Below are 24,006 nucleotides of genomic sequence, written 5' to 3'. Positions count from 1 at the left end.
TATTAATGCACTATTATTTAATTAACCACACTCTATTGCTGGAGATAATAGATTGGTGTTCATTTTTTACTATTACAAAAACTGTAATAAGCCACTTTGCACTTAAGTTTTTTTTCCACATATCTGATTTTTTTCTAGGACAAGAATTTCCTGCTAAAACAGTCTTGAAATATATTACCAAATTTCTTTAGAAAGACTATAATAATTTGCACTCTTACCATCAGGGTGCCTACCTTGCCAGCACTGAGTATTACCATTGTTCAAGATTTTGTTAATGTGACTAGAGGAAGGGCATTCATTAAATGATTTAATGTGCATTTCTTGGATTATTAGCAAAAGTCCATATTCCCAAAGATGCATCCTTTGTCTTATAGCATGTATTCAAGTGTCTTCTTGTCTATCTGTTCTGTAGATCTGTGTCTATCCATGTGCTAATTCTATGCTTTCAAAGAGAAATAATACTTAGTATGCAATTTTCAGTTTTTAAGAATAAGACTATTATTATCCACAACGTCCAATACTGAGACTTTCTCCTGAGGAGATAATCCAAAAATAGAAAATATTTATGTAAATGGATATCCTCTACAACATCATTTATAGTGGTGATAAAAGTGATGACAGCATGTCCCAATTGTTGAAATGGTTACGAACAATATACTTGTAGACTGAAATAGTAGATATGAAAATTATGCTTACGGAGGTTGCCAGCCATCAAGTATTCAGTTAAAATATATTGTAATATTGGGGATATTTCAAATATTAATATGAAAAATATCTGCTATACTATGCTAAATTGATAATATTGGGATAAAAAATATTATTTTCTACTAATTAAAAAAGTGAAGAGAAGAAGGTAGTTTACAAAATATTGCCGTATTTAACTCTTTTTTTTTTTTTAAAGATTTTATTTATTTATTTGAGAGAGAGAGAATGAGAGACAGAGAGCATGAGAAGGAGGAAGGTCAGAGGGAGAAGCAGACTCCCTGCTGAGCAGGGAGCCCGATGCGGGACTCGATCCCGGGACTCCAGGATCATGACCTGAGCCGAAGGCAGTCGCTTAACCAACTGAGCCACCCAGGCGCCCCGTATTTAACTCTTAATTAGTGGAATTATGGATGCTTTATATGCTCTTTCCTGGAACTTGCATTAGTCCCTGAATTTCATCATTCTATACTTCTTGTTCCCTTATAAATCTACTCTAGATTAAGGTGAAGCTATATATTGAAAAATATAATGCTTTTATTATTATTATTAAAAAGTTATTTTAATTACATTGCCTATATCCCAATCTCTGCTTATTAATACTTTTAATATCTCTTAGCTGAAAGAATTAAAAAAAAACACTGAACAGGAGAGGACTCCTATTTTAAACGTTCACTTTTCTGATGCAAAAGTTTTTTTTTCTTTTATTCTTATGTTAATCCCCATACATTACATCATTAGTTTTTGATGTAGTGTTCCATGATTCATTGTTTGTGCATAACACCCAGTGCTCCATGCAGAATGTGCCCTCCTCAATACCCATCACCAGGCTAACCCATCCTCCCACCCCCCTCCCCTCTAGAACCCTCAGTTTGTTTTTCAGAGTCCATCGTCTCTCATGGTTCGTCTACCCCTCCGATTTCCCCCGCTTCATTCTTCCCCTCCTGCTACCTTCTTCTTCTTCTTTTTTTTTTCTCTTAACATATATTGCATTATTTGTTTCAGAGGTACAGATCTGAGATTCAACAGTCTTGCACAAGTCACAGCGCTTACCAGAGCACATACCCTCCCCAGTGTCTATCACCCAGTCACCCCATCCCTCCCACCCCACCCCCCACTTCAGCAACCCTCAGTTGGTTTCCTGCAATTAAGAATTCCTCATATCTGATGCAAAAGTTTAACACAGTGTTAATTTAGGACCAAAGGAGAAGAAGAAATAATCATGTTTCAAGAGGGACAAAAAGTCAAAATTTTGACTCTCTAAATTAATAAAAATAATCCACCCTTGTGTGGCTATATAATTCATATTCTAAAACCATTATAACATCAATTAAGGTTCTATTGTCTCAGCTCACTGCATTCTTTCTGTTCAGTTTGGATTTCTCAGTGCAGGATGATTAATGAAATCTTGAAATCTACCTGTCAAATGATGGCTTCTCTCCACAGTCAAAGGCATCCTGGAGCTCCTTGACGAGGTTAGCCTGGCCTGGCAGCCGGAAGAGACCCTCTTCTTTCAGCCCCCTTTGTCGGATAAAGTCCACACACTGCTCAACCAGCATTGGAGCCAGACGGTTCCCATATCTCTTCTCATAACGGACAGTGTCTTCCAGTTTCTGTCCAAAAATGCCTGGAGGAACAAAGGCTCACAGTGAATTTGAGGAACTTATATCACCCCACTTGGTTATTTTTTTAAAATCCGCAATATAAAGGAAAAACAAAGACTGAAAGGCTGACAAGCATTTAACAATCAGTACCTCACAGTTTTCCAGAATCAAATCCATGATACACAACTCTTCAAAGGAAAAGGCTTTGCCTTACGCTGCCCTTCTCCCCTAAATTCCATATTTAGCCCCCACGCCAAATAGACATACCAAGTTGGAGATAGCCACTTTGATATAAGAAACACTGCAATAAATGAAAGTTTAGTTATTTTGTGTGGGCTCTGAGGGCCTGCAGTCCCAATGGAGTCACTGCTGTGCACTCCATGGCATCTGGAGGTGGTGTTCCTACTGATGATGACCAGATGACTGGGCTGGAAATGGAGGCCATAATGGCTGCTTGGAAGGGACTGGACTCTTTCAATAGCTAGCCCCAAAGGCAGCTTTAGGCACAAAGAAGGACTCTAATTTTGTCCCACCTCTCACTAACAAGCAAAGAGTGGGTTGTATCTATGAAGAGGACAATAGTTGCTCTCATCTCATCTGGTTCCAGCTGCACAAAGGCAAGACCCAGCAATACCCTAACTGTGGAGATTGTTACCAGCTGGTGCCCCACCAGTGGGCCCACTGAGCCTTTACACTAATGTACTCAAAATGTGCTGTAAACTTCCTTCTTTCCAAAAAAGAGTAGCCATTGTATTGGCTTCTTCTCTCGAAAGAAAGAAAGTAAGCCTCTAAAATATATTAATATCAGGTCGTAGCTTGGCAAAAATGATCAACCTATGAGGAAAAAAGGTGGGAAAAGCCAAAGCAAATGTCACTCCAATGTTCCCAGATGGGATGAATATCACTAAATAGTTTTAATGGTCTAATGGTTTCATAAAAGGGAAAGAAAAATTAGTCTTGCATGTTGAAATTATGTGAGACTCCAGAATACTTGGGGAATTATTTCAAAAACATTAGGTTAAGCATGAAAGACGATGGACTCTGAAAAACAAACAGGGTTCTGGAGGGGAGGGGGGTGGGAGGATGGGTTAGCCTGGTGGTGGGTATTGAGGAGGGCACATTCTGCATGGAGCACTGGGTGTTATGCACAAACAATGAATCATGGAACACTTCATCTAAAACTAATGATGTAATGTATGGGGATTAACATAAGAATAAAAAAAATAATAAATTAAAAAAAAACATTAGGTTAAGAATTGAACAATAAAAACAAATATTTTACCTCCCTATCTGTAAAATAATTTATGTATGGATTCAGCAATGCAAAACCATCACATTCCAAGCAATAAACGACTGCTAACGAAGAGAAAATTTTTAGCCCTTAGAAACAATAAGACAACAACAAACCAAACTATTCAACACCTGATATCAAATCTAGTATTAAGGGAATTCATATATTTGCTGTAGGAAAAAATGTTGAGTGAACTAATATTAATATTCAAATACATAGAAAGCAAAATTAGAAAATGGCATCTTCTAAGGGCAGGAAAATTAATGTAGGTAACAGGTCTATTCAGCTAAATTTGTAGACTTTGGAATAAGCAGTTTCTCAATGGTGTGAAACATTGTTTGCTAACTCAACAGACATTCATACCCCTATTTTCTCTTGTCATTTCCATTTTAGGGACTGGAAAATTAAATACCTCTCCCACTGTTTAAGAAGTCTTTGGAGTCTCTAGGAAGATTTTTGTTGTTGATGAAAGAGAAAGACAGCTGGAATTGCCAATCATTCCTTTTTTTCTACCATGAACTTGGACATGCTATCTGTTGATCTAAGAGTCATCTTTTGACTATTAGATAGTAATCATGAGGGAAAGCCTGAAAGGTTCAGAGACAATGGGGATGAAATCATTGAACCACTGACCCAATACCGGCAGCACCTTCTTTATGATTTTTTTTAATGTGAGACAAATGCATGTTTAACCACTGTTAGCTGGGTTTTCTGTTGCTTGCAGCAATACCAAACTCTAACCCATACAGTGGTAATAATGACTTTGAAGATATTTTAGTGTTTTAATAACAAAGCTTGAAAATTGATTATGAATGGAGAATACTGACTCTTTTTCTGTGGAGTTCTTTTTTGTTTTCCCCCCTGTGGAGTTCTTTGATGCTTATTTGCCTGAGATGTTTGGATTCTATTCTGTCAAAATTAAGAAAATAGCCTTTCAAAGGCACTAATAGTTTATTTATTTATTTTTAAAAGATTTTATTTATTTATTTGACAGAGAGAGACACAGCGAGAGAGGGAACACAAGCAGGGGGAGTGGGAGAGGGAGAAGCAGGCTTCCCGCGGAGCAGGGAGCCCGGTGCGGGGCTCCATCCCAGGACCCTGGGATCATGACCTGAGCCGAAGGCAGACGCTTAACGACTGAGCCACCCAGGCGCCCCACTAATAGTTTATTTTTTTTTTTAAATAACAATATTGACATCTGGGAATACATCTTATGTATCTGTGGTTTTACACTTACTGTTTTAGATTGATAAATACATTATCTAAAGTTTCTCTCTAAATCCAGCAGAAAACCTACTAAAGATGTTGCAACTCAACATCTCTGTGTGCTACAAATAAGAACCAAACTTCCAAGACTTTGTTTTATACAGTAATAAAAAACAAACATTCTTTTCTTAAAATTCTCAGGATTTCTTTTTTCCCAGCAACTTAGGGACATGATAAAAGAAGCAGTAAGTTTTGTTTTATGGCTACTCTGGTTTCTCCTCTTTCTTCCTTTTTTCCTTCCTTCCTTCCTTCCTTCTTTTTTGTACATACAGCTTTGTGTTGTGGTAAGAATTCACTTAAGAAGTATAGCAAGAAACGAAAAGGCAAAAGCCCTAACATCTTTCCATTTATTAAGGACCTATTACATACTAAGTCCTTGACATATATTCTCTTATTTTCATAATAAATATATAAGGTAACTATCTTATACATGAGGAAACTGGGGCTCAGAGAGATTAAGTGATTAGCTCAAGGTGAATTACACAACCCCAAGTATTGGAATAGAAGTCCATATCCAGATTTATTCAGCCTTAAAACCTTTGCTCATTCCCAAATACCAGTCCTCTTCCTCTTTATTTAATCACAATGACCATATGTCCTCATTTTCTAGTAATTCAAAATATTAGTAAATTCTAAAAATGAATAAAATAGAGTATCTTTTTTGAGCTCTAAAAAGTGATAATAGCGAAGATGTACTTAATGTATGTCAGGCATGGGTACAAGTGGTTTATCTGCATTTCTTTCATTTAAAACTCACAGCATTTTATGAGGTGGTCACCACTATTTTACCAAGGAGGAGACTGAAGCACAGAAAGGTTAAGTGACTCGCTGAATGTCACATAGCTAGTAAATGATGGAGCCAGGATTTGTTCAGGGCTATTGGATTCCAGAGCCACTCTGTATCTATTACATAATACTGCACACTGGCTGAAAAATGAGTTACTGAGGAGAAACCTGCTGCTTACTAGCTTTCTGACCTAAATTTCTGTCATCACACTAGCAGGAGTAATTTCTGCTGAGAAAATGCAAATTTGGAGGAAGATCAGGAAAAAAAAATAGAGAAGGAGAAAACTGAACATCTTATGCATCCTGCCCAAGGAAATGATTTCCTTTATGTAAAGAGCTATGTCTATTTAGCAATATAATATGTAAGAGAGTTAAAGCATGTAGATGATAGATACACATGCTTAGAGATTCCTGTGGAAAATGAATAGTTTTCTGCTGTAAGTCTGGTCTCGCGAAGAATTAGTAAGTGATTATAATAAACGTATCCTTCCCAATTTGTGGCATTGGAAATAGAATGTCTCAACCATCTCTGTCTTATAATGGTAGATGTGAATTAATGTTCTATATGAGCATGTTTTTTGTGTGGAAGGTTAGGGGGAAATTTTTTTTAAAGCTGTTTTGTTTAGCATTTTCATTGAGGAAGCAGTGAAACTTCAAATTTTAAGATTAACAAGAAAGCACAAAGGTCATGAGCCTATCCCCAACTAGCAGCATGGGGAAAAGGACACACTGACTAGCAGATTATTAACAAGAATATACTCTGTGATGTGAGTCATGCAAATGGTTCTAGCTATATCCATTTAAATTCCCGGGGAGGCTTCACACTACCTGACAAAACCATCCCTGGAATTTCTAGGTGACAAAGGTACATCATGTGTACTTCCTTTGGAAGTACATTGATGGTGTCATAAAGCATCACCAAGGAGGTGACTTTTCACTGGGCTGAGAAGGTAAATTACACAGGTGATTTTTTTATACCTGTGGGAGGCTGTTCCAACTGGAGATAGAGAGATCTAAATCTCCTTCAGGATTTGTGACGTTCCTGCTTTATGTGTGATTTATACACTCAATAGCTAGAGGCAGCCTGTGAAGTTAACTGAGTGTGATCAGATAAATATATTCATATTCCACCGATCTTAAATATGAATAAACAAACACAAAGCCAAACCTTCTTGGATTTTCTGTGCCTTGCAATTATTTATTCTTTTTGCTCCTTGGTTCCCAGTTAAGTATAACTCCGGCTCCATTTCATCACTTTCTGTCCTTGCCAACCTATTGCAATTTGGACTCTGACACTGCCATTCTACTAAAAGAGCTTTTTCTATAGTCATCGATAACTTCCTAGTTGTCAAATCACTGAAAGCCAAATTTACTTTTTGTATTACTTCATGCCTCACTCCCTTTAAAACTGTCAATGTCACTCTTCTTCCTGACACTTCTCATGTGTTACATAGTTCTTGCCTTCCAGAATACTCTTATCAATCTCCTTCTTGACTGTGCTACTTACTACAACCTTCTCATAAATTTGTTGGTCCTCTGGGTTCTGTCCTCAGCCCTATTTTTATGCTACTTGACACAATTTCTTTGCTTGACTACATTTAATCTCACTGTCTAACAGTTATTCCCAGATCTGTATCTCAGTTTGGGCCACTCTTACGATCCTTGGCATTGGATTTCTAAGTGCCCATTAGACCTCTCAACATGGATATCTCAAAACATTCCCAAACTCAGAATTTCTAAAACGAAGTTACCTTTTCTTTAAAACCTGTTCTACTTCCTGTAATCTGGTTTTGGTTATCAGTTCCAGTTATCCTCCTGAACATTTGAAGTGCCGTCTGAGAGTCAACCTAGATTCTGCCTTCCTTCATGACCATCACTTAGTCACCACATGGGTCCCTTCCAAACTCGCTGTCACTACATTAGGCTAGATCCTCAATATTTCTTAAGTGATTTTTTGAAGAGCAGAGTATTTATTTCAGGCAAGTGCTGCCATAGTGATCTTCATAATATTTAAATTGGATCATGACATTCCTTTGCTTTATTTCTTCCAGTGGTGCCCACTGGCCAACCAAACTCTTTTTCATGCAATACGAAGTCTCCACAATCTGATCTCTGCCTCTTTATCTGCCATTCAATCAACAAATGTTTAGGTGGCACCCACTGTGTGCCAGGCCCTGTGCCATATCCACCCTCATTTCTACTGCTTGCTCACAAACAACATGCTCTCTATCTATACCGGACTATTGGTTGTTCCTTAAGTGCAATATGAACTAACATATCTTCAGGCTTCCTTCTAGTAGGTAAGTTTTGCCATCATGAGTCAACCTAGGGAAACTTATTCTGCAAGATTCAATTCATATCATCTCCTGTGTGAAGTCTTTACTAACATTCCCTCCTCGCTCCAGACCCAAACCTTGATATGTTTCTTCTTTGGTTTCTTAGCATTGCCTTGTAATTATTTATTTAGATGCCTATCTATACTGGACAACTCTCTCTCACCAGTCATAAGAAGAATGTACTTTTATAATCACTATAGTAAAATAATTATTTGCATTTTTTATTATTATAAATACTATTGGATAAAAGCTGTAGACTATGTGTCTATCCAATAAACATCAGAGAGGGGTGTCTATCCAATAAACATCTGAATGTCTGTGTGCCCTCCAAATTCCTACACTGAAAACCTACTGCCCAAGGCGATGGTATTAGGGTGGGGCCTTTGGGAGGTGATTAGGTCATGAGGGTGGAGCCCTCCTGAATGGGATTAGTGCCTGGGTAAAGGGCTCCAGAGACCTCTCATGCTTCTTCCTATTCTGTCACTGGAGAATACAACAAGAATTTGACAGTCTGCAACCCAAAAAAGGGCTCGCACCAGCCTGATCTCAGACTTCTAGCTTCCAGAACTGTGAAAAATAAATTTCTGTTGTCTATCAGCTACATAGTCTATGATATTTTGTTCCAGCCGCCTGAATGCTCCAAGACCGACAGACAAACTCTCTTGCTTACGTTCCTGGAACTTAATTTCAAAGTGGGTAAGGATAGCGTGCTCCATAAACATTTGTGGAATTAATGTGTGCATTAAAACAAAATACTTCACTTCCTCAATTATGGGAATAAGTGAATAACTCCATTGTAAAATGACACTCATCAATAATTCTCAGGCTGTTGATTTCTATAAAAACTGGAAAACAAAAAAGTCTGTGGTGTGCTGATGAAAAGCCAGAAGTTAAACAACTTTTCCATTATTACTCATATTCTCTGCTGTCATGATTTCTCAGAGTTCTTGTCCTTTTCCTCCTATAGATCATATACTAAGCCATATGGAGAACTTCCTTTTACCTATCCTTCTGCTTACTGCAATCCTGCTAGCAGAATAAGTCTTGGTATCACTAGGATTATAATAATTTTTAATTAAAAATGAACATTCACCCACGATAAAAAGACAAATCAAGATAAAAGACATCCAGTTTAGTACAGAACTAAGAAACAAAGACAGTCAAAGTTTACTTCAGTCTATCACCAACACTTTCTAAGCAACCAAAAAAATCTCATATGGCTAGAAATCTCTTAATCCCAGGAGCTCCGAATCTATAAAAACCAGTGAATGTTTGGTAGAATCTTGATTCTTTTTGTAGTCAGAGTGGGGAAGGAGGGAGAAAAAGAAAGGCTTGGTAAAACGAAGAAGTGTAATAATGCCAGAATAGTGGCCTAGCTCTCAGACCAGCAGACACCGTTTATGTCTAGGTACCAAGCCATGCAATTTGCATGTATTTTCTTTATTTGACACTCCAAGGACTCTGCACAGAGGGCTCCCTTCTACAAACCAGTTCAGAAATGCTAGGTGGTCTGAGGTCACACATCTAGAAAGTGGCAGATCTGGGATACAAATATAGGTCTATATAATTCTAAGAGTCTTCCTTTTCCACTATGTTACATTAATTCAATTCAGACATAGTTTTTTTTTTCCATAGGTGTGCTGACCACTCTCTTAGGAGAATACAGGAGAAAATGTCTAAATCTGATTCCTATCTAAATGATTATATCTGATTTTACATAGTTCAGATGAATTACTGCCTTCCCAGATAAGCCCATGGTCGGTCTTTTGTTCATGGCTCTTCAGTCTTCATATATACTTTGTTGTAGGGCTTACCACATAGTAATTGTTTATGTCTTTTTATCCTCAAGGAGTGTGTGAACTCATAGATTCAAGGCAATGTATTTTCTTTGCCTACTCATCTCTAGAATCACTTGGTACGTGCTCCATAATATTTTGATATTATGAATTAATGAGCTACACATTTAAAATTATATGAATTTGGATAGTTGCATTCTATTGGACAAATCTATTTCCATTAAGTGTGATTACAACATACAATAAACTTTAAAGAAAATGTTGGTTTTATTCAACCATGTCACAACCATGACAAACTATTTAAACTCATTATTGCCTATGGACCAGTAGGAAAAGATACATAATAATACTGTACTTCACCAGTTTGCAATAAACCTTGAATCCTCGATTGAACAGACCTATTACCATTCTTCACTCTGGGAAGAAGTAAATAAATCTCTATCTCTATGTATGTATGTATGTATGTATGTATGTATGTATCTATCATCTATCTATCTACTTATCTATCTTTTACCACAAGTGTATATAAAGCACTTTAAGATGGCTATGAAGATAAGGTGGCCAGGTGGCAGCATATAAGAAATATAAGGACTACACAGTAGTCTTGGGTGAGCAGGGAAGACTTGATGAGAAATGAGAGCCAGCAATGCCTAGAAGGAAGCATAAAGTTTGAACAGAGAAGAGAGAGTGTCATAGCATAGTGAAAAAAAGCAAAGAGGTGGAGTAGAACATGTGTTTAGGGAGAAAGAGTGGGGCAGTCTGGGGAACTGGGAGTTTATCCTCCAGGGAATAGACGGGATAGGTTAGAAGGCCTTGATAATTACATGAAACAGTTAGGACTTCCTCCCGGGAGCCAGAGGGACTCATAAAAATATTTGAGCTGTGGGACGCTTGAGAATACTCTTTCAGGAATACCAGTTGGTCAGTGCTTTACAAATGGCCTGTGTGTTGTAGGAATTTGTGAAGAACATTAGGGTGGAAATGAGGATGGACACTGTCTCAAAGAGTTCTTCCTATGTTAAAATAAGTTGTGTGCATGAAGCAATAAAGGCACAGAGAACTAAGGTGATAGAAACTGAAATGGAGCTGGAAGTCTATAAAGAAGGAAGAGGCAATAATGCACAGCTACTAACTGGTTACAGTGCAGGGGAAAAGCTCTAGGGAATTAATGATGACTTATCTCTAAGAGGAGAGCACCTCAGGAAAAGACAAAAAAGACAAAAAAAAAAAAAAACAACAAACAACAAAACAAAAACCCCAAAACAAGATACAGTTAGACTTTAAAATTTACTTCAGTGTGTCCTGTGAGAATAACAATCTTAAATTACCTAGCTAGTCTATTTGACCAGAAATTAACACTAACATTCAGGAACCAAGGTAGTGTGCACCTCCAGGTAATCAAAAGGTTGGTTATGCTTCCCATATTAGATACTAGCCTTATAGAGGTAAAAAAAAAAAAAAAAAATTACATATATAGTTTCAAAATCAACAGGGTAAAAATACATTGGAATCATTCTGTCTCTAGAACATAAATCCAAAGCACTGCCATCCCCAGCTTCCTGCCTAAGAAATGTTTCTCTGTTCCTAGATTTTTCAAACCACTGGGAAAATATTTTCAGCAATCTGTATTAGTACCCAAACGAAGAAATGGAGAGATGAAGAAGACAGTAAAGGACCAAAGGGATTTGGAAGAGAAAACAACCCTGAGAAGTCAGTTAGGGCCTGCCCAGCATGCAGTTCTCCATGACCACCAGGCCTCCGGAAACTTTAACGCAACTGCACACTTCATTCTGAGGGCATTTCTAAAGTGGCAAGTCTCCTCTTCTGTTGGCCTACCCTTGAAAACGGTAAAAAAAATATGTTTTAAATGTAGATTAGGAAAAGCAGACGCGTCAACATTCTTTGCTCTGGGTGCTTTTCCATGAATCATGCACTCTCCCTCTGCTTTCATTGAAATGACTTAAGCTGAGGCTCTCCAACAGGCCTGGTTGAGGAACGCAGGAACGCAGAAATGGGTCCACTTCTTGAACTACTTGAGTACCCAGGAGATTAAACAAGGCACAAAAGAACACTCTCTTCTTAAGGTAGCATGGTTTGGGGCGGGGGGCCCCAGGGTTGAAAGAAAAGTCCGTTCTTTTCAGTGCAGGACCTTACATAAAGATGTAAACACCCCAGTGAGTCATGCCCCTGCGGGCTGGAGTGATTAGCGCTGCGCACAGAAGCCGCTTCTCTCCCAGAGCCTCACTGCACAACTGCGGTCGCCGCCAGGGAATGAGACAGAGCCTGGTGCGCTGCCGGCTCTGCTAAAGGGGAAGGAAACTTAAAACAGCTCTATGCTTCCCGCTCCTCCTCTCCTTTATGGTTCGGACAGAAACCAGAATGCAGTTTTGTAAATTAGAAATCTGTCAATCCTTGACTGGCATGCCGAACATTCCTCAGATTGCTAGGACTGCACAGGACAGGACAATAGTTTAAAAATAACCCACAGGAGATGATAGGTGGAAGTGTTCCCCACACCCGTGGTAGCCATTTGCCAGCCCATGGGGATTCTCTCTGCAGGCACTGCCTTCCCTCCCTGGTATTTAAGGAGCAAGGGAAGAGGGCATAATGAATAGCAGTGTTAGGCAGGATTCTTGCAGATATGCCAGCCTCCACTATTGGAGAGAAGGTGGAAAAAGTCAAAAACACCTTGCTCTGCGCTTCCAAAATACATTAAATGTCCCCAGAACATCTCATGTTACAAATGAGCGGCAATAGCCTGGAAAAGTAGACCTTCTCTGCATGTTTGGATAAACTCACTTTAGTTGCTGAGGGCCGGAAGAGCTAGAAAAAGAGAGAAAGTCCTTTAAGCAACGACTCCCTCACTTTTTTTTCAATTTCTACTGCTACCAATTTGTCTGTCAATGATGCAATCTTAACAGTAACCATGAAATCTCTAGAGATCTATAAAATCTGAGGCACATATCTCTCACTTAATTACCTTTGTGGATGAGAGAGGAATATAAATTAACACCTGAATTCCTTGCTAATAGTACAGGATAATGATCATAGGCAGATCTTAACTGCTCAAAGGGAAAGACTCAGAAGGAACAAGGTTTAGTCTTAAAAAAGTTCATACTATATTTTGCTTTACACACGTGTTTTTTTTTTACTTTGTTTTCTTCTCTTTTGTGTTGGTTAGTAAGTAAAAGGGTTAATAGGTGGCAGATCAAAGAAAAAAGGAAGAACCTTAGATGCTAGTCATATCTGCTCCTGATTAAATTATTAGCTTACTATGCATGACATTAAATTATAACTACCTACTTCCAAATTAAATAATCACGTCATTTAACTATCCCCATTTTAAAGCAAAAGGGCATTTAAAAATATTTTGATACATAAATGTTTTCTAAAAGCATTTTATTTTACCTATGCTGTACCCTTTAACTCCCCTTGCACAAATCAGTTCTGAAATGCATTGCTTCTTTTACTGATCATAAATCATGAGATTTTTCCTACTCCCTGTTCCTGATAGTTCGAGTCTTTGGGCTTTGCCAATGCCACCTTTTGATATATTTGGAAAGTCAAGGTGACCCCTATTTCTAATCAGTGTTAGTCAATATGGTCGAAAGGCTCCTGAAAGGGGTCACTACAGATAACCTAATTATTCAAATTTTCTCGGCAGGGGAGGGGAAGCAAGTACAGGCAGCCAGAACAAAACCGAGGTGATGGGGGCAGAGAACAAGGAACTGAGAGGGACTGATTTTGAGAAGTCACAACATGGCTGCTTGATTCGGGTCTGGCAGCAGCCCAAGGTCACCTTGGCCCCTCCTCTCAGAAGGGCCAGTCCAGCTCGCTTGGCTTTCCATCAGTCAAGGTGATCCCTACAGGACTACCCTTCTTTAAGCCCCACCTACCCGGCCCATTCACAGCCATAAACAGATCAATAGGAACCTCGAAATATAAATATAGGCAAGCAGAGACACACAGCAATCACTCTCGTACAGTTCTAATCTCTTGGTTTTCAAACTTCCATTTTATCCGAACATCAACTGACCTTAAAGCATACGCAAATATATGTACATTTTTTAAAGGGACATTAACAGATCATCTACCTACCTTTCCGAAAACTAAAACACCGCTTGATTCTTCTGTATGTAGTTTTAGGAATGAAGGGAGTTGATGCTAAGGCACCTGAGGGGCGTCCCCCCGTAGTTCGGTCTTCAGGCATCACACAGGCCTGAGGTTCTGAACCGGTCTCAGGCTTCTTTTTAAAACCTGCCTCTGTGCGATACCCCACAGCCCCTCCTTCTCCTGTCTATTTGTTAGGATGGAAGTGCTGATTCCTAGAACTTGAAGGCTTTTATCATCCAGGTCCTGGATCAGGGCTAAGTTACCACCTCTCCTTTACTTCTTGTTTTGGCAAAAAAACCAAGGAGTTTTACGGTTTTGGTGTTTTGTTTTGTTTTGAAGTTTCTGCAGACATTCCAAAATGTCACAGCAAAAAGAACTGCAGCAAGCAAGCCGCACCTCCCATTCGAACAGCAGGAGTTGTTTTTTTGTTTTTTTGTTTTTTATTAAGAACTGTCTTCTCAGCTGGAACTGGGGGGGGACTGAGATTCTTCTGGAAAGGTCAGCAAACAGTCGTGTGCAAGGGGGCAAAAGGAACAATGACAAAAAGGCCCCTGAGGAATACTTCAGGACCGTCCTTGCTGGTTCCTTTCATCTGAGCAAAAGGGGAGGCAGCTAATGGCCCCTTCTCCAGAAAGCATTTCAGTGCATGATAGGTTCTTTTCAAAGGACTCCCCGGTTCCTTTTAGAGCACCCCTCAGCCTTTGATGCTCTCTGCGGGCTTCTCCCTTTTCCCTTCTGTCTTCAAACAGCTGGGGCTCCCGAGGGAGTCTCCACGTCAGAACAGTCGAGTGCCCATTCCAAGGAGCCTCCTGGGATCCGTGGAGGAGGCAGCTCTGCGGGGCGCTTCTCCTCCCCCTCCTCTGGCTCCGGCTCCCCTTTTCTCAATGAGGGCCGGGCGGGAGCTAGCACGGAGGCAGCTGCGCCGCGGTGGCTGCCCGCGGTCACATGCGGCAGGTGCAATCACAACACCATGTGGGGAGGAGGGAGAATGCCACATGGAGTGTGAACCCCTCTCTTCTTCCTCTGACTTTGCGTTGACTTCCCTGCCCTTGTCTGTGCAGCTCCTTGAGAGCTGGCTGCCTCAGCCGCTCCTGAAAGCAAAGGCACCAAACCAGCTCCAGGGGGGCAGCTTTTACCCTCCTCCTTCCTGCATTTATTCTCTTCCTATACAAGACTTTTTCAGAGATTTTGCGATTCAATCTATTTGTGAGTGCTGGTTTCAGTGTGCATATCACTGAACCATATGTGTGCAGACTTGTACATATGTGTGTGACTGTGAAATAGAAAAATAGTCTCCATCTGGTAACAAAGAACCCGCAGGTATAACCATACAAACAAGTCAACTCAACTCATGGGTGCTCATTTATGCGTATTTATACATGTATATACATATGTCTCTGGTTATGGTTTGAAAACCAATCCGGTTTTTTAACTTTCTCCTCTGCTCTTGCATGCACCCTCTCCGCCCCAGCCCCCATGTCCACCAACATTCTCAATCCCACTCACTGAACAATTGACTCACTTGGTTAATCATTCATCCCGGCTGTTCCATGAGCAGATTCGGACTGCTAGTGCTTTAACCCCAACTGACCCCCAAGGTTTCTGCGTTCCTTCCAAGCCATTCGACAGGCGCTGTTACAAAACTGTGAAGAATACTGCAAAGGCACTCACTCCCCTTAGAAACATCATTTCTCTGACCAGCATGCCCAGATAGGTAATAGTTTGTCACGGAAGGAATCGTTAGGAGTGATTTTTGCCCTATGGTTCAAACTTGTTTTTGCCCTCAGTGTCACAGCATGCTACTAGGAAAATAAGGAACCACAGAGTATAACTCAGTATAAACAAGACAGTGGCAAGGCTGGACTGAGAGGCACCTCAGCCAGCTGAAAACCTCACTGACCTGAGCATTGGCATGGAGGGAACACATGTAATCCCAGGACTTTGGAGCTGGAATGAATCTCACTTAAAAGGGTTTTGTCTAATTTTCTTATTTCACAAACAAGCAAACTGAAAGTCTGGGGGCTAATACCCCTTATCCAAGATCACATAGCTGCCTATGTCAGAGGCAAGACCACATTACCGCTTAATTAACCCTTGCTTGACCACATGCCAGCTACTCATCATGAGGATTATTCACATTCAGTATTTTTACTGCATCAATGGGTCTCTGACTCAACTCTTTTTGTAAGGAGACACAAATACGGGGAGAACCTGATTTTGTTAGTAGTTAAAGTTAGGCAAAACACTCAGATCTAATGAACACTCAATGGATTCACACTCTTCCCAGACCATGGGCTTGGCACTTCCATACACATTGCCTCAAAAACAATTTGAAAAGAATTGTAAAAAAACAAAAACTAAAAAACCTCCAAAAGACAAAAGACAAATAAAAAACAGTGTAGGGACACCTGGGTGGCTCAGTTAGTTAAACGTCCAACTCTTGATTTCAGCTCAGGTCATGATCTCAGGGTCCTGGGATTGAGCCCCACATGGGACTCTGTGCTCAGCAGGGAGTCTGCTGGAGGTTCTCTCTCTTCTTCTCCCTATGCCCCCCCCTCCACTTGTGCTCTCTCTCTCTCTCTCTCTCAAATAAATAAGTAAATCTTAAAAAAAACAAACAACAGTTTTTTTTAAAAAAGCAAAAATAAGCAAAACAAATGTAAACTTTTCCAAAGCTAAATAAATGCTTTGACATCCTAAATTTTGGATTTGATTTTTAGGCAGAAACCATGTGCCTCTCAGCATTATTAATGGGAAGCAACTGTTTACAAGTGGTTTTAAGCAGATAACACAAAGCTGAAGTATCTAGACTCAATACTGAATTTTGTTATCAAGCTAGGTTGTTAAGTGAATGTCTACTTCTTCCATTTCTATTGGTTCCCTTCCCTTATCTGAATGTCTATTGTAAGTTTGCTTTATTTAATAAAAAGAAAAGGCCTATAATTCCAAAGCCCTACATTTTATGATTTTCACATAACAGTTTTTCACTTCTAAGAGACTGAAAAGCTTGGCAAGCCCCTCGGGTGTCTCCTATTTTTCATCAAATGTCTTATTACTGTAATGGTAAAGGGGGAAGATTTTACATGTATATGCAACCTGAACAAGGATAAGCTTAGGTGTCTCATGAAAAACTTTAACTTTTTAAAAACAGGCTGTGAAAGTGCAGTGTAGGTAATGAAATGCCCTTTCTGTAATAAACACATTTAAAATGTATCCAAAGGAGGCAAACAGAAATTATATATCAGAGTGATAGGTCACCTTCCAAATGTCTTGCAGATACCATTTAATCAATGACCACAACAATATTTAAGTAGCGGGAGGGAGACTGAAATCTAAGAGGTCTTTATTTAGGATTAACAGAATCTTGGGTTCCATAACTAAGATAGGGAGGAGAAAATGTATTTTCTTATGAAAGACAATTATGGCAATTGAGGAATTTTTTAACAGCTTTTCTGAGATATAATTAACATACAGAGTTCACCCATTCCAAGTGTACAAGTCATTGCTTTTTAGCATATTCACAGATATATACAACCATCATCATAGTCAATTTTAGAATATTTTCATCACCTCAACAAGAAATCCCTTATCTTGGACTATCACCCACCCCCTCCAACATTCCCATCCCAGCACTAAGTGACTACTAATCTATTTTCTGTTTCTATAGTTCTCCCTGTTCTGTACTTTCATAGGAACAGAATCAGATTCTATGTAGCCTTTTGTGACTGGCTTCTTCCACTTAGCATAATGTTTTCAAAGTTTATTCACATTGTAGTATGTTTCAGTACCACATTCCTTTTTTATGGCTGCATAATAATCCCTGGTATGGATATATCGCATTCTATTGACTTATTTGTCCATTGATGGACAGTTGGGCTTTTCCACTTTTGGACTATTAGCAACAATGCTGCTATAAATATTCACATACAAGTTTCTGTGTGACCATATATTTTCATTTCTCTTGGGTATGTATCTACCTAGGAGTGCAAATTCTGCTCTATGATAACTGTGTGTTTAATTGATTGAGGACCTGCCAGACTCTTTTCCAAAGCAGCTGCACCATTTTGCATTCCCATTAGCAATGTAGGAGTGTTTTGATTTTTCCACATCCTCATCAATACTTGTTATTATTGGGCTTTTTGACTCTAGCCACCCTAGTGGGTATAAAGTGGTATCTCATTGTGATTTTGACTTGCATTTCCCAGATGACTAATAGCACTGAACATTTTTCCATGTGCTTTTTGGCCATTTGAATATTTTGGAGAAATGTTTATTTAGATTCTTTTTTTTTCTTAAGATTTTATTTATTTATTTGACAGAGAGAGAGAGAGAGAGGCAGAGAGAGAAGCAGGCTCCCTGCAGAGCAGGGAACCTGATGTGGGACTCAATCCCAGGACCTCAGGAGCATGACCTGAGCTGAAGGCAGATGCTTGACTGACTAAGCCACCCAGGTGCCCCTATTCAGATTCTTTGCTCATTTTTTAATTGAGTCAAAATGAGTCAAATTTTTAATTTCTTTTTATTATTGAGTTGTTAAGAGTTCATTATAAATTCTGAATACAAGTTCATTATTAGATATATGATCTGGAAATACCTCTTCCCAATCTGGTGGTTGTATTTTCGCTTTCTTGATCTTATCAATTCAGGTATTTTTGAAGGACTTGAAAAGCCATATTTATTTTAATTAGCATAATTTTAAAATTTTTGTTCTCATATACTGAAGGATATACTACTAGTAAGGCATGGGCTTGTAATTGCGGGTTTTCCATTCCCACAATAGAGGTAATAGATCACATTATTGTGCGAGGAAGCAGGAGGAGCTCACAAACCCGAAGCCATGGGTTTTCTCTGTAGTTCTGTTACTCACAGTGTGATTGACATTTGGCAAGTTAGTCACCCTCCCTGGGTCTTAATGACCTACTCCACAAAATCTGGGTATGAACTAAAACAGTGGTTTTAAAATATTCTTTATCAGTAGTAAACATATTTTCAATGAAATGTTAAGTGTACTCCTAATATATAAGATAAATAAAAGGGTTTTTAGTTATATAAATTTGTTTGAAATTCAAATTTATGATATTTCTTTAAAATTCAATCAATAAGCAGAGAGAGGGGATAGTAATACAAACATTTGAAACCCTAGATTATGGGTGACAATTGCAATCTGCTACCAACGTCAATATTCAGTTTGGTTCTATTGTCTGTATTTACTTTAAACAATTCTAATGTTCAGTTGGATCACAAAGGATTTATTGCAAACTGAATGAGTCCTTTAAAAGCTTGCCTTGCATTCTCATAACACTCTTCAATTAAACAAAAAGGGCAGAAAAATTTTTACTGGAGCATTGTTTCTATGGTAAGTGTTCTATGCTAAAATATATCTCTTTACAAGTAAATTTGAATCAAGCATTTACGAAATCCCTGAAGCTCATTGTATAGGATAAAGTACAGTAGTCCACTCTTATCCACAGGAAATATGTTCCAAGACCCCCAGTGGATGCCTGAAACTGGGGATAGTACTGAACCTTATACACACTATGTTTTTTCCTTAGATAGATACTTATGGTAAAGTTTAATCTATAAATTGAGGACAGTGAGAAATTAACAATAATGAATAACAATAAACTAGAACAATTATAACAACACACTGTAATAAAAGTTATGTGAATGTTGTCACTTTCTCTCAAAATATCTTGTAGTGTATTCACCCTTCTTCTTGTGATGATGTGAGATGATAAAATGCCTACGTGATGAGATGAAGTGAGGGGAATGACGTAGGCATTGTGACATAGCATTAGGTTACTATTGACCTTCTGACGATAGATCAGAAGGAACATTATCTGCTTCTGGACTGTGGTTGACCGTGAGTAACTGAAAACTGCAGAAAGAGAAACCGCAGATGAGGGGGAATGACTGTATATAGTCAAGTACCAGAGCTCCTTTTAAGTTCATAAATTTGAAGTTTTATGTATAGCTCTTGTCTAGTCCCACTGGGATAACTTCTGGGACTCCTGAGCTGGTAGGACCTCTGTGGCTACTGATTTAATAAAGCTAATTGGATCTCATTCATTTTTCTTGAGAAAAGGGCAGATGGAAGAGGAGGAAAGGGAGAAAATGGCACACTTCATGGAAATAATCCCAAACAAAAATACCTCCTTTGGCAGATATTAAGGATCCTCCTAAACTCAGAAGCCCCAGAAATTTGATAATATGGGGAAAGAGAGTCTTTAGAAATGACAGGAGCTTTGAAAAGACACATCTTCAGGCACCCCACAAACCCCTGGCTCTGGAGCTAATCAGCAAACCTCCAGTGTGGGAGTACGTGACTCAAGACTAATCGTGAGCAATCCTTTGCTAATGTTGTAGGGGGATCTCAGCCCACAGGGCTTTTCAAATGTTTTACATAGTCATTTACTAGCCATTTTAGTATATGAATAAGGTGACGGTATAAGTTGTCACTGAAACTACGATACCATGAAAGTGAAAAGCAGCACTATCAATGATTATCCTGGGATGACAGTTGTAAACCAAACTGTTACCAGGCAAACCGGGATGAACGGTCACCCTGTGAGGAACCACCCCCTTCCCCAACAGAAGGCACTGCTAGAAAACAGACAATTTGTAGACCTGTAACGTTCACCTGGTAAAACCTAACTTTCCAACTTTTTAAAGTACATCTTTGAAGCTATGCTAAAATATAAAGTGGTGAGTCAGCCTAAGAAGTATCTTTTTTTTTTTGTATGCAACTGTTTACAGCAACTTTATTCATTATTGCCCAAACCAGAAACTAACATTCACTAACTGGTGAATGAATAAAGAAATTGCAGTACATTCATGCAATATACTACATAGCAATGTAAAAGAACAGACCACTGATATGTGCAAACACATGGATGAATCTCCAGTGTGTTCTACAAAGTGAAAGAAACCAGACTTAATGGCTGATACTGTAGGATTCCATTTATATAATATTCTGGAAAAAGTACAACTATAGCCTAAGAAGTATCTAACATGTTAAGGGAAAAAAAAATTCACTTCTGAGTTCAGGATGCTGACAACACACAAAAGAGAATATAATAAATATTGGAGTTATATAATTGGTTTGCTAAATATGAATTTGATTTAATACAATTTGTTTTAACTACATGAACATAAAATAATTAGGCTTTACATTTTAGAAAATGCATGTTGGTTATAGACAATTTTTTTTGAGTCCTTATGGTTTTTGGTTCCACTTACTGAATTTTTGACTTATGTAATTTGTCTGTTTATGTCATATCTGTTTATTTTATAATCCTTGATAGACAAAGATCATGTCTCTTACCCTTTCTTCCTCCTTTTAGTTCTATTTATAGTACCATTTAGTTTATTCCTCGAATAGTGCATTCTCAAAACTGTTTTAACTAAGATTTTTAAAAATTTATCAAATCCACAAACAAAATGCCTGATCACAAAGTATTTTGTTACTCTGGTAATCATCAGATTCTCATCTAGAGCTTTGCCATTCTTCTTCGATATCACTGATCATCTCAGGGCTAAGTTCCCTTCCAAAGATACTAGTCAAAAAAAATTTTTCCCTATATCTGCATAATCTTAACTAATCTACATTTTAGTACAATTCCTATAACTACTTATTGTTAGTGAAATGGAAAAATCTAAAACAAAAAATATATCACCCCTTTTTATAATTCAAGATATTCATAGAAGAAAGTTGGTTATTGATGATATTTGATTTAAATTAACTTCTGAGAATTACTTAGATATATGTCCAGTAACATGGAATAGTTTACTATTTATTTTAACGGTTGTCCATTTGAAAATAGGAGCTCATAGTAACATCAACTGGGAGGGCAAGGATGAACAGGTTTGACCTCCCTTTCTGTTCTTCCACAATTCTATATATACTCACCTCCTCCAAAAGGTCCCCATATGACTCGGCGGATGGACTTAACCCAGTCTTCCATATCATTCTGGGTGCTCGCCATAAGGAGGTAGCTCTCATGGTTTGCTGTCATCCGATCTCGATCGCCTCCTGTAAGATAGTAACACATGAGTGTGTGCTCAGTTGAAGATTCCCCATCAGCAGCAGTGTCCCTGAAATGTACACTATGCCTATCTAATCAATTGGAAATATTTACCATGGTTTCAGAATGAAAAAATCTGCTTAAAAAGGAAAGGCTCTTATGTTTCCAGGGGAAAAGTGGAGAACAAATGTCATTCCCCAAACAAAGCCTGCCTTTTTGTCCTAGCAACAACCCATAGGTCTGCATTAACTTATAATCCAGTCTATTCACACTGCACTGCTGAATAAGGAGAAATAGCAAAGCAAAGTGAAAGATGGAGAAGTAATCCACAGAGCCTGGATATTCATTGGAAGCAAGTGCTGAGCAATCTGAGTACTGCTTAATACACACACACTGAGGCCAACCAGGACATCATGGGCAATCAGGGGAGTTCTAGGAAAGGGAAAAGAACTACATGTAAAACTTTTGACCCAGCGGTCCTCTTCTATTGCTCCATCATGGAAGGGAAGCCTCTTCTCCCAGAACACACCTTCAGGGGAGCAAACAAAGAGAAGAGGAGAAGAAGGCACAGCCTGGCCAGCCACAAATGTCAAAGCAACCCCCTAGATGGCCCTCGCACCAAAGTGTAAGCTTTAGGAAACCCGAGGGGTGCCTCCATGCAAAAGCTTGATGGTTTCTCTCATCTTACTACCCCTCCAAAGAACAACCCATATACCTTTAAACCTTTATAATCTCTAATATCAATTTTGAAGTGCTAGACCTCAGATGCCTGCGATTTAATTCCTTAGAAATGTTTTATACCATATTTACATTTCCCTAGTGACTTAAATTTCTCATTTATAAAACAGGCATAACCATATATAACCTTGAAAGGGGTCTTGAGTCATGGTTTTCCTTACTTCCTATTTTATGGTTAAAGCAGTATTTTTTTTAAAGATTTTATTTATTTATTTATTTATATTTATTTATTTATTTATTTATTTATGAGAGAGAGGGAGAGGGAGCGGGGGGCGGGGCGGGGAGCAGAGGGAGAGGAACAAGCAGACTCCATGCTGAGTGTGGAGCTCCACGAGGAGCTTGATCTCATGACCCTGAGATCATGACCTGAGCCAAAATCAAGAGTCAGACACTCAACCAATTGAGCCACCCAGGAGCCCCTAAAGGAGTGTTTCCAAAGACATGTATCAGTAACTATACTGCTTTGGTCTCTTTGAAAATAATGAGTGTTGTTCACAGAAGGAATACTTAAGGAAAATGGAACATTTAACTGAATTCTGATAATGTTTTAGTATTATACTAACTTCTGAGGTGCTCAAAATATCTATGCACATTTAAGTGTTCACTAAGTGAACACTAAGCACTGTACACTTGCAACCTCGGGTTGAATTAGTTCATATCCAAGTGTCATGTCTGACTGAGACATTTTTGTTTGTTTATTTCTTTTTTTTCTGAGTTTTCTTTGTTCTCTTCTTAAAAATTTTTTTATTATGTTATGTTAATCACCATACATTACATAATTAGTTTTTGATGTAGTGTTCCATGATTCATTGTTTCCGTATAACACCTAGTGCTCCATTCAGTACGTGCCCTCCTTAATACCCATCACCGGGCTAACACATTCCCCCACCCCCTCCCCTCTAGAACCCTCACTTTGTTTCTCAGAGTCCATAGTCTCTCATGGTTCGTCTCCCCCTTCGATTCCCCCCTCTTCATTTATATTTGCAAATGACATATCAGATAAAGGGCTAGTATCCAAAATCCAAGAGCTTATCAAACTCAACACCCAAAGAACAAATAATTCCATCAAGAAATGGGCAGAAGACATGAACAGACACTTTTCCAAAGAAGACATCCAAATGGCCAACAGACACATCAAAAAGTGCTCAACATCGCTCGGCATCAGGGAAATCCAAATCAAAACCTCAATGAGATATCACCTCACACCAGTCAGAATGGCTAAAATTAAGAAGTCAGGAAATGACAGATGTTGGCGAGGATGCGGAGAAAGGGAAACCCTCCTACACTGTTGGTGGGAATGCAAGCTGGTGCAGCCACTCTGCAAAACAGTATGGAGGTTCCTCAAAAAGT

General features: G+C 38.8%; 1 protein-coding gene across 5 annotated transcripts in view; it reads right to left on the bottom strand.

The window, feature by feature from the left end:
* Nucleotides 1-24,006, bottom strand: part of ARHGAP24 (Rho GTPase activating protein 24) — a 511,960-nt gene that overhangs the window by 54,803 nt on the left and 433,151 nt on the right. For all 5 annotated transcript variants that reach the window (XM_045880833.3, XM_045880832.3, XM_064584736.1 and 2 more), the window contains 2 exons: nucleotides 21,804-21,926; nucleotides 2,122-2,329 (listed from right to left, as the gene is read on the bottom strand). In XM_045880833.3, coding sequence (XP_045736789.1) covers nucleotides 2,122-2,329; nucleotides 21,804-21,926 — 331 coding nt within the window. The remainder of the gene's footprint in view (nucleotides 1-2,121; nucleotides 2,330-21,803; nucleotides 21,927-24,006) is intronic.

The sequence above is a fragment of the Mirounga angustirostris genome, unplaced genomic scaffold (assembly GCF_029215605.1).
Source record: "Mirounga angustirostris isolate CCGP_5_RB_7025 unplaced genomic scaffold, mMirAng1.0.hap1 SCAF_2, whole genome shotgun sequence".
NCBI lineage: Eukaryota > Metazoa > Chordata > Mammalia > Carnivora > Phocidae > Mirounga > Mirounga angustirostris.
The sequence above is the reverse complement of the archived record's forward strand: the minus strand, read 5'-3'. Positions and strand labels throughout refer to the sequence as shown.